Consider the following 12,452-nt stretch of genomic DNA (forward strand, 5'->3'; position numbering starts at 1 on the left):
TGTGGATTTATCACACATTTTTCTTCAGAAATAATGGAAAAGTGGTAATGCTAAAGTCCCCAAACTTACTCTTATGTAAATGAACTCCAGTGACTGGCAGCATCATTTATGCTAAGAATGAAGACATATCTCCCCATCCCTGCATATCCATTTCCCTTTCCCTTATAGTTTTTACTGACTCTGCCCAGTGATATGTAAATACGAGAACACCAAGGACTTATCACTTCATGCTTCTTCTCCTTACTGACAAATAAGAAGCAGTCATAATGATTCATGGAATACTTTGTAGAACTCTAGAGGTGCCCCAGCTTTAACCATATGTGGCCAAATCTGGTTGTTTACCAGTTGAAAAGAATATATACTGTTCTAGTGCATCCTGACTCTCCTATGATACTTAAATAATGTCTTCTCAGTGTTGAGATTGAGATCCATATTTGGTGTCTTAGTGTTGTCATCACTGTGAATCTGACTCAATGGCAGTGACTTTGGGTTGGTTTTGGTAGTGTTTTCACGTGAATGCTTTCTCTTATGCTTATCTCCTACTTCAACTTAAAAGACTGGTGTTATGTAGTCTTTTCATGTTAAACAGAATCTTGGTCATCAAAGTAATACAACTATGATGAACTCTTGTTCATAAGCCCTAGTTACTTTTTGAAATGTAGATTCTTAGACTCCACTGAACAGAAATTCTGGTTTAGTAAATTTGGGCTGGTATTCAGGGATCTGCATTTTTAATAAATAACTCAAGTGATTTTGGTGAAGGTGCTCCTGAGATCATATTTTGAAAGATATTCAAGTAGAGATTAAGTCTGACTTATCTTGCCCTTGGGAGACAATATGTCACTGTGGTGAAGAGACAGACCATTGGATTAAAACTCCATCTGTGTAATTAATAAATATTGTGAATCTGGGCAAGCTATTTAATGTCTTGGTGTCCCAATTGCCTTATCTGTACAGTGGTGATAATGATATATACTTTATAGGATGGTAAGAAGATTACATAAGCCAATGTATTTAAAGAATCTGGCCATAGAGTAAGTGTTCTATACCAAAAAACCACTCACTGCCATCGAGTTGGATCCAACTCATAGCGATCCCTCCTTGGGTTTCTGAGGAGATATCACTATGGAAGTAGATTGCCCAATCTTCTTTCTGAGGAGTGGCTGATGGGTTTGAACCAACAGCCTTATGGTTAGTAGTCAAATGCTTTAGGCCCTATGCCACCAGAGCGCCCAAGTGTTCTATAGACATTAGTATTACTATTTTTATCCTATGACCTTAATTGATATTATTTATTACTTATGCACATATGTTGCACTCTAGGACTTAGTTTATCACTGAAGATTTAGTCAGCCATTATCCCTTTTAGAATGTTTTATCTGAACTATAAACTAGTCTATGCTCCAGGCATACTTTTTTTTTTTTTTTTTTTGTATTTATATCATTGTATTTACTGTATCAAATTAAAGGGTTATATTTTTCATATTATTTTCCCCATTGGCCGTGAGCTCTTTGAGGGTAAGGAACAACTTTTCCTCACATTTGTGTCTTGAGCACTGAACACCCCGGCTGGGACACTGCTGAGCAGGAGATGCCAGTTGGATATATTCTGGGCAGTCAAATCTTGCATTTGTCCTGACTGAATCTTCCCAGAGGCAAAGAAAAAGCAAAAGCAAAAACAATGGAAATTAAACTCTTTCCAGAATTGAGCCTAGATGCTTTTTGTGAGAGAAGATGTAGTTATTCATTTCATCGATATTTACTGAACATCAACCATGTGCATAGCAGTGAGCAAAGCAAAGATCCATGCTTTCATGGAGTTTTTTTTTTTTTTTTTTTAAGTTTACTTCAAATCCATTCAGTAGTAAATAAATATCTTTGACTGCTAACCAGAAGGCTGGTGGTTCAAACTCACCAGCCACTCCTCAGAAGGAAGAGTGGGCAATCAACTTCCACAGAGATACTGCCTTGGAAACTCAAGGAGGGGTTGCTATGAATCAGGATTGACTTGAAGGCAGTGAGTTTGTTCTTTTTGGTTTTTACCATTGGTGATGCAGTGATTTCCAGTTGCCATCCCATATGTGTCAGAATAGATCTGTGCTCCATAGGGTTTTCAGTGGCTGATTTTTTTTTTAAAGTAACAGGCTAGGCCTTTCTTCTGAGGTACCTGTGGGTAGATTTGTACCTCCAACCTTTTGATCAGTAACTGAGATTGTTAACCATTTACACCACTCAGGGACTCCATGCAATGTTTGTTAGCTGACATCTACTTGACCCTTAACCCATGGTGACCCCATGCACAATGAGATTGTACCATTGTGATCCATAGGCTTTTCACTGGATAACTTTTGGAAGTAGGTCATTGGGCCTTTCTTCCTAGTGTATCTCAGTCCAGAAACACCTCTGAAACCCTTTCAGCATCATAGCAACATGATAGACAGGTGGTGACTGTGCTGGAGGTACATTGACTAGGAATCAAACCCAGGTCTCATATGTGGGAAGGGAGAATTTTTTCTTGAATTTTATGTTAAAGAATGCCCATGGGATATGAGGGAGGAATGTAACAAAACTTATGCTTAAAATATGAATCATAGTAAAGTTCATAGCACCAGCTCAGAAGCTTCAATTATTGGACATCAATCTTAATGAACTGCTCTTCAGTTTCCCATACTGTCTAATGTTGTGTGTGACCAGATTCCTGGATTGATTGCTGACTGTGTTTGTCTTTGAACATTTTCCAGACCTCAAGCAGTGGAAGACACTCTGTTCGCATCACCGGCCTCAGTACTATTGATTTTCGAGCTGGCTTTTCCCAAAAGCCCACTCTGGACTTCAAAAAAACAGTCAGCAGACCAGTGCAAGGTTTGTATATGTGCATTATTTAAATTGACACAATCAATATCTAAGCCAAAAATAGTTTTGAGACTGTCTGTGATTTTATAATTTTGCATTTTCAGTAATTTGGAAAGATTGAATCTTTACTTTAAAAATTATTGCCATCTTCACCTAGTCAGTCTTTCTCAAGTTATGGATCCAAGACCATTGATATCAAACTCATTCAGGAAATCAGAATCTAAAATTTAAGATACCTAGGCCCCACTCTTGGACTCCTGAATCAGAATTTCAGAAGGTATAGCCTAGGAATATACATTTTAGTGAATACCTCAGTTGATTTCCATACTTACTAAATTCTGAGAACCATTGACTTTGACTTTGAGAGTTTTTCTTATTGAATCTACAATTTCCTTTGCTACCATGTGAAAAGATAGTGTGTGTGAATATAGCTGAAAAAATTAAGGATACCGTGTATGATTGTATATTCAAAGATGAAATTTGTGCTTATTTTTAAATTCCTCTTATTTTACTCATGCATGAGGAGTCATAGTTTTATCACAAGAAAATACTCAATCCTCCTGTGAGTCTTAAATTTTATCTTTCTGATTATTCTTTTATTTTGATTTTGATATAATTTCTGGAAAGGTACACAATTGTGAATCTTGAAAAATATCCCTGTAATCAAGCGTCATATAATACAATGCTCACAGTTCTGATTTTTGATGTGTATATGTAATTAAAATAAGGATAATTACTCATGATTCCCTAAGATTCTTTAATCATGGACAGACTTTCTTTTATATAGAAAAGATTGTACAGCTGGTACAATTTCCACAATTGATAGGAAAGTCTGTAGTACTCGCCTTCATGGTATTTGTTGTCTGTTATTAAAAGGGAAATATTTATTTCATATATCACCTCAATTTTGGATGCTACTGGTACATGATAAAATCTTTCTTTTGTAGGAATACCTACCTATGTGCTGCTGAATACTTCTGGAATTTCCATTCCAGCTAGAGTAGATCGTCTTGAACTTCTAAGTATCTCAGGCAGTCCTCTTAAGACTATGCCTGTTAAATATTACCCAGATCAAAAACCATATGGCATATGGAATATTTCTGAGTTCATTCCACCAAATGAAGCTTTCTTTCTTAAAGTCACTGGCTATGATAAGGATGATTATCTCTTCCAGAGAGTGTCAAGTGTTTCCTTCTCTAGTATTGTTCCAGGTGAGACATCATTTTTTTCAACACTAGAGTATTGGTGGCTTAAAGGGTTGATGTGGCCAGATAGGTTTTTTAAAAAAGAACTATAAAATCATAATATCCTCACATTACTACTGTGGTACCAAATCGATGGGCATTTACATTCAGGTAAGACAACTATTTTTAAACATAAAGTAGAATATCTGAAGTTTCATGTTAAGTCTTCTTGATTATAGATCTGGGAGTTTTGATTATTTCAATCAGTGTAAGAACTCAAACTGAGAAGCTCTGGTACCTTTCCTCCTCCTAAAAAAACTGGGCACATATGCTTGATTAAACTGTCTAAATTGACTAAATATTAAAAATTATACAATCTTCACCTCCATGAGCACTAGGAAATGAGTGGTGATGATTCTGGCTTATTATTGTGTTGGTTAGTTAATTCTGAAAGGAAAACCTGTTGCTGTAATGTCAATTCTGACTCATAGCAACCCTGTAGAACAGTGTAGAACTAACTGTTCAAAGGGTTTCCAAGTCTGTAATCTTTATGTAAGCTACCTGGCTAACTGAAGAGATCCATATTTGTGCCCATTCCAAAGAAAAGTGATTCAATGGAATATGGAAATTACTGAAGAAGAGCTCCCAATAATATCACACACAAGCAAAATTTTGAAGATAATTCGAATATGTTTGCAGTACTGCATTAACCATAAACCGTCAGAAATTCAAGCCAGATAAAGAAGAGGACATGGAATAAGACTGCTGAAAGAACTAATGAATCTGTCCTGGAAGAAGTGCAGCCAGAATACTCCTTGAAAGCAAGAATGGCCAGACTTCGTCTCACCTGCTTTGGTCATGTTGTCAGAAGGGACCATTCCCTGGGGAAGGATTTCATGCTTGGTAAGGTGGAGGGTCAATAAAAGAGGAGAAGGCCCTCAACGAGATGAATTGATACAGGGGCTGTGGCAATTGGCTCAAGTATACCAAGGATCATGGAGCTGGCGTGGGACTGGGCAGTGTTTCGTTCTGTGCACAGGGTTGCTATGAGTCAGAGATGACTTGATGACACTTAACAACAGGAACAACAATGACAACATGAAATGAGAGATATTATTTCTGACATCAGACAGATCTTGGTTGAAAGCAAATACCAGGAAGATGTTTAATTATATTTTCTGACTTTGCAAAAGCATTCAGCTGTGTGGATCATAACAAATTATGATAACATTGTGAGGAATGAGAATTCCAGGACCCTTAATTGTGCTAATGAGGAACTGCACACAGACCAAGAAGCAGTCATTTGAACGGAATAAGGGGATAGTACATTGTTTAAAATCAGGAAAAGTGTGCATCAGAGTTGTATATTTCACTATATGTATTCAGTCTGTATGCTGACCAAATAATCCTAGAAGCTGGACTATATGAAGAACACAGTCTCAAGACTGGTGGAAGACTCATTAACAACGTGTGATATGCAGATGGCACCACCTTGCTTGCTGAAAGTGAAGCACATTTGAAGCAGTTAATAATGAAGATAAAAGACTACAGCCTTCAGTATTAATTACACCTCAACATAAAGACCAGCCACTCCTCGGAAGGAAGATTGGGCAATCTATTTCCATAGAGATACCACCTTGGAAACCCAAGGAGAGGTTGCTGAGTCAGAAACAATTCAATGGCAGTGAGTTTGGTTTGGTTTTTTTTTCTTTTTTGGTCAACATAAAGAAAATCAAAATCCTCACAACTGAACTAATAAGCAACAATATGATAAATGGAGAAAATTCTGAAATTGTCAGGGATTTCATTTCACTTGGATCCACAATCAGTACTCATGTAAGTAGCAGTTAAGAAATCAAACAACATATTACACTGGGCAAATCAGCTGCAAAAGATCTCTTTAAAGTCTTAAAAAGCCAAGATGTCACTTTGAAGACTAAGATGCAACTGACCCAATCCATGGTATTTTCAGTAGCTTCATATGCATGTGAAAGCTGGACAATGAATAAGGACGACCAAAGAAGAATTATGGTGTTGGTGAAGAATATCAAATATATTATGGACTACATGAAGAATGAACAAATCTGACTTGGAGAAGTACTGCCAGAATGCTCCTTAGAAGCGAGGATGGTGAGCCTTTGTCTCATGAACTTTAGACAAGTTATCAGGAAGGATTAGTTCCTGGAGAAAGACTTGGTAAAGTAGAGGGTCACTGAAAAAGAGGAAGATCCTAGGCGAGATAGATTGACACAATGGCTGCAACAATGGTCTCAAGCATAGCAATGATTGTGAGGATGGCACAAGACCAGGTAGTGTTTTGTTCTGTTGTGCATGGGGTCTTTATGAGTTGGAACTGACTCAGTGGCACCTAAAAACTATAACAGTCTGGAAGCAGACTGCCACATCTTTCTCCTGTGGAGCAGCTAGTGGATTCAAACTGCTGACCTTTCAGTTAGCAGCTAAGTGCTTAACCACGGTGCCACCAGGGCTCTTGGTTAATTAATTAATTCATTCAGATTTAGTTATTATATATAAGGCACTCTCCTGGTGTAGTGATTAAGGCATTTGGTTGACAACCAAAGGTCAGTGGTTCAAACCCACCAGCTGCTCCATGGAAGAAAGAAGAGGCAGTCTGCTTCCATAAAGAATTACAGCCTTGGAAACCCAATGGGGTTGCTATGAGTCAGAATCGACTTAATGTGTGATTTTTTTGGGGGGAGTTATTATATATTTGCTTGTAGATAGGGATGAAATTACAGGTTAGGGACTATTTGGTGACATCAGCTCTATTTGAGTTATTTCTCAACTGTGATACTGAACTCTGACCTAAACTTTTGGACTTCATCTTGAACTATTAACTGACAAAGGTACAGAGAATTATTTTCTAAAATTGTACAATTGGGAAGAGGAAGAAGAATTTATCATTTTATACACAAGGTTGTGATTTGGGAAATTCTATAGCTGTTGATTAATAGTTGTAGAGTGAATGATGAGAGTAGAGCCAACCTTAATATTTCCTATATAGAATATTCAAAGTTAGTTGGTTTAGCATCCAATTTGAATGTTACAAAATATATTGAACTAAAAAAAAAGCTTTGTTCCATTTGGAAAATGGAACAATGACCCTATGTATTTGAATCTAAGGTATGTGGGTTATATTCATATTTTTATATTTTTGAAATTAAAATATTCCTTACAATTGATGATATATTGTAATTTATTTGACAGTTTGTTTTCCTACCTTGATTGTACAAAAATAATGTTGTGTCTTAAAATCAAGAGTCTTAGTTTCAGTGAATACTACATTCAATGAATATCCATGAAGATAACCAGAAATGAATAGTTTTTAAATAAATAAAGATAGTTAATAATATTTTTAGAGATTTTGATTAGTTGAAATGAAGAGGATTTCTTGACATAATTTAACTAGCATGCTTGTGAACATGTTAATAGGAAATACTCAATGATTTTATGACCATCTTGCCTATGTTCTTTCTTTCCTAGATGCTCCCAAAGTTACAATGCCCGAGAAAACCCCAGGATACTACCTACGACCAGGCCAAATTCCCTGCTCTGTTGAGAGTCTTTTGCCTTTTACTTTAAGCTTTGTCAGAAATGGAGTTGTACTTGGAGTAGACCAGTATTTGAAGTGTGTAAATGTTCGTTGTTTTTGTTTGTTTTCTTAGTAATAATCTAAATACAAATAGATTATCATTTTATTGAACTTTTTCCTTGGAAATTCTCACTTATTTGCTCCCTAATCAGTCTCATAATATTAAAAAGAAAAAAAAAAAAATCAAATCTATCACTGTCGAGTTGACTCTATTTAATATCATAGAGACCCAATAGGACAGAGTAGAACTGCCACATAGGGTTTCCAAGGCTGAAATCTTTGTGGGTGCAAACTGTCACATCTTTCTCCTATAGAGTGGCTGGTGGGTTCAAACTGCTGAGATTTCAGTCAGCAGTCAGCAGTTAACCACTGCTTCATCAGGACTCCTATCTTGGGATATAGCAGTTGTCATATCAGTCAGAGACCACTGATATATTGCAATTGACAGAGAGATAACATATAATAGATACAATATGATAATACAGTAAATTCTAGAATATATTCAAGGGTGGATTCAAGTTTTATGGGATTTGAATTTTATACAATTTGAGATCCTTTATTATGATAAAGAATGCAAAATTTTGAATACACAATTAGATAATGAACCTTGGAAGGAGACCTTTTAAATGAGAGGCCCTGAACCTGAATCTTTATTGGTTGAAACCAATAAAGACTAGATGTAAATATCCCTCTGAATATGATTTAAAGTGATTAGAAAAAAAAAAAACAAAAACAAACAAGTTGCCACTGAGTAGATTTCTGACTCATGGTGATCTCAGGTATGTCAAAGTAAACTGTCCTCCATAGGATTCTCAATGGCCAAATGTTTTGGAAATAAATTACAGGTCTTTCTTCCAAGGCACCTTTTGATGGACTCAAACCTTCAACATTTCAGTTGGGAGCTAAGTGCATTAATTATTTTCACCACCCAGGGATTCCTAAGATTTTGGGAGGAAAGTACACAATGCAGCACATTGCCTTCAAGTCAGACCCGACTCATAGCGACCCCTCCTTGGGTTTCCAAGGCGGTATCACTATGGAAGTAGATTGACCAACCTTTCTTTTGAGGAGTGGCTTGTAGGTTTGAACCGCAAGCCTTCTGGTTAGCAGTCAAATGCCTTAGTCACTAAGCCACCATAGCTCCTAAATAGAGGAAATTAAATGGGATAAGGAATGCTGGAAGTTGGTAGGGTGTGGTTTTGGGTAAGTCGTAAATTTTAAAATTTAGGGTAAGGAGTATTTGAGCAAAGACCTGATGATAGTGAGAGAGCCAGTCACACAGATATCTAGAGGCAGAGCACTCAAACAGCAGGAACAGCAAGTGCATTGCCTAAGGCACTAGTTCACCAAAAATATAAAACAGGAAGGAGGCCAGTGTAGAGAGATTTCAGTGAACCAGGAGAAGAAGGATGGATGATGAGGCTAGGCAGGTGTGGTGTATGCTGGAGAAGGAGGGACAGGTGTACCAGAAACACACAAACCACTGCATATCATCAACAGGAGTGAGCTAGAAGGCATGAATTTTTCTCATGGGGATGGTTGACTCCCTTAGACAAATCTAAGTAAGTAATCTAATGATAGTTATTGATTGCATTTTGAAAACCAGGAGGAAAATGATTTCTGGAAAGTGTTGTTTTTTAACTTACTGTGAAACTATGTACATTTTCAGAATTTTTTTTTTTGTAAAATTTTGCAGTGTGAATTCAATATAATATAAATAACTTCTATATGACGTTATTTATGAATCTCACTTTATACAATCCCTTTATCATTTTAAGCATTTTAAGCAAAGTCTTCTGGCAGAAGTGTTCATTTAACTTTAGAAAATTTTCCATTCTTTAAAGATTGAACTGTAAAATTTCCTGCTACTATTCTTATATAGTACATCCTGATGATTTACTTGGCTAATAGTTAATATTCACCAGGATAGCAAATGATGAAGCCACATAACTGACTGATGAAATCAAATAATTCTACTTTATATTTAAATAGTAACTTTTTTCAAAGACACTTGGGATTTTTTATACACATTAATTCATTAATTTCATACAATCCGTGGGAGGTAAACCACCAAAATTCCTTTTCTCATTTTTCCAGCTCTGTGGTCCAGAGATAGGACTTGCTTTGCTGATGTACATTAAGTATTTTGGATGTGAGGCACTAGAAACAAAATTAGGCATGGATGATGATGGATTGACACTCTAATCCTTATTAACTCATACATCTCCACCCTAGATTTCCTAATAACTCAAGACATGAGACTTAATCTTTGTTTATGTCATCCACTTAGGTCACTAAGGAATGTAAGAGGGGATTGGTTTTCATTAGCAGCAGGATATATTTCTTCCTTATTTTAATGCTTTCTTCCCTTTTCCAAAGACCATCCCTTTAGCTTTTTTTTTTTTTTCATTATTATGGTTGTGTAGTGCTTAATGTTAACTGAGAAGGCTATTAGAAAAAAGAATCATTTTCATTCAATATTTCATAAACAAGAGAGGAACAAATATAATCATTAAGAACATTCATTAATCAGTAAACTAGTTATATACCTTTGAACAAATTAGTTGTCCTTCTTTCTAGATTTCAATTTCCTTGTTTTTAAAATGAGGAACTTGAGACTACAGTCACTTTATGTTCCAAGATTTCCATGAATTTAAGTTTGTGCTGAATCCTAATATATTACTGGCTTTAATGTAGGCACTTCACAGGACACTGAACACGTATGTATTCCAAATTCCTATCTTCCTGGAACTTATCAGTACCTAGATGATGACATTTATAAACTAGTACTTGTTGTTGTTGTTATGTGCCGTCAAGTTGTCTCTGACTCATAGCGACCCCTCCTTGGGTTTCCGAAGCAGTATCACTATGGAAGTAGATTGCCCAACCTTCCTTCCGAGGAGTGGCTGGTGGGGTTGAACCGCCAGGCTTCTGGTTAGCAGTCAAGTGCCTTAGGCACTAAGCTACCAGAGCTCCTAACTAGTACTTAGCATACTGTTATTTAGCTTTCAAGATACATCTTAGGTGTTTAGGGCACTATATTTAGAGCCAAGTAATATTTTGTCTTCCTCTGAAAGTAATAAGGACCAGTGGTATATAGTGCATACAAAATAAAATTAAGAAACATTACCCAGCTTATGATTCAGAACTGAAGTGAATATTCATAGCTACTGAAATATTTGGGAGCTCTGGTAGCGTAGTGGCTAAGACACTTGCCTGCTAACCAGACGGCTGGCGGTTCAAACCCACCAGCCACTCCTTGGAAGGAAGGTTGGGCAATCCTACTTCCGTAGTGATACTGCCTCGGAAACCCAAGGAGGGGTCGCTATGAGTCGGGTTTGACTTGTCAGCACATAACAACAACAACTGAAATATCTAGAGTAGTGACTTTGCTTATTTTCTTGCTGTTATGACAAGAACCTGTGTCTTAACTTCCTGTTACAAACCCTAGGTCAGCACTGAATTCAAATTAAGAGCTTAATATGTTCTTTATGGTTATTTGATGATTGATGTGGTTTGTTTGGATGAGGAGTGATCTGGAATTATCATTCTGAGGTTTTATTTATTATGCCACATTCAGACTCCATTTGACAATATCTTGACTATTCAGTGGGCTTTGTACCTAAGCTGCACCATGAATGTTTAATAAGCTTGTGAATAGCTAAAGATAATGACAAGAAGAAAATGAGAACACTTATGATAATTCAACATATTATGAAACAGGATGATACCTGTTTTTATAAATGATTGGAATCTTTTGAACAAGGATTAAATATGTATTATTTAGACATTTCCAGAAAATAATTTAATTTTCTAGTATTAGAGGACAAAGAATAAGTATTAAATGAACAAATTAATAAGAGGGATTTTTTTCCTAAAATATTGATATTGACAAATTGATAGTTATTTTCTTTCTTCATTATATGTGTCTGTATGCATATATATCATCAGATATGGTATATAGCTCCATATGGAATTTATATATAAGAAAGTTAAGGATAATTTATCTTCATAGAATAAAAACATTCTATATTCTCCATTCCAACTTGTGAATTGCCCGATTACATTGCTTTGACTAAGAACCTCACTAAAATATGACCAAAAGCTGGTAAAGACAGGGTAAGGAGAAAAGATTAATGAATGTTTCTTTGCCAGCTCTATCATCTTTTATTTTAACATAGCCAGAAAATGTTTCCTTAAAGAAATTTTCAGTCTCCATAATTTACTTGGTCTTTGTTCAGTCTTTTACACAGAGTAGAAAAGTTTAACTTTGTAATTATGACAGTGTGTGTAATTTAAACTTATAAAGAACTATGCAGTTTTATTGTCTCTACCTCATTCTTTTAAATGAATACTTCAAAACAAATACTGAAATTATTTTCAACATGCTTTTGTTTTTATAGTAAATGAAAATTTCTCTTTTCTTACCCCAGAGAATCCACCAATGTGAACTGGGATATAGAAAAAGTCACTTTGTCTGATGAAGGCTCCTATGAGTGCATTGCCGTCAGCAGTGCAGGGACTGGAAGGGCACAGACTTTTTTTGATGTATCAGGTAACTATCATTGTTCTGGTTACCTAGTGCTGCTCTGACAAGAATATACCATAAATGGGATGGCTTGAAGAAACAGGAGCTTATTCTCTTTTTTTTTTTTTTTTTAATTAGGATTTGGGTGAAGATTTACAGAGTAAATTCACTTTTCATACAGCAGTTCACATACACTTTGTCTCATGTCATTGACCAAAATTTACAATGCAGCAGCTACCCTCCCACTTCCTCCCCATAGTTACCTCCTCCCAGT

The 12,452-nt window shown here is 36.1% G+C and overlaps 1 protein-coding gene across 1 annotated transcript in view; it reads left to right on the top strand.

Moving 5' to 3' along the window:
* HMCN1 (hemicentin 1) overlaps window positions 1–12,452 on the top strand; it is a 691,072-nt gene that overhangs the window by 279,689 nt on the left and 398,931 nt on the right. The window contains exons 7-10 of the mRNA XM_007937695.2: window positions 2,742–2,862; window positions 3,801–4,064; window positions 7,542–7,686; window positions 12,084–12,205. Of these exons, the coding sequence (XP_007935886.1) occupies window positions 2,742–2,862; window positions 3,801–4,064; window positions 7,542–7,686; window positions 12,084–12,205 (652 nt within the window). The remainder of the gene's footprint in view (window positions 1–2,741; window positions 2,863–3,800; window positions 4,065–7,541; window positions 7,687–12,083; window positions 12,206–12,452) is intronic.

The sequence above is a fragment of the Orycteropus afer genome, unplaced genomic scaffold (assembly GCF_000298275.1).
Source record: "Orycteropus afer afer isolate SDZICR_OR568_19922 unplaced genomic scaffold, OryAfe1.0 scaffold00043, whole genome shotgun sequence".
Classification (NCBI taxonomy): Eukaryota; Metazoa; Chordata; class Mammalia; order Tubulidentata; family Orycteropodidae; genus Orycteropus; species Orycteropus afer.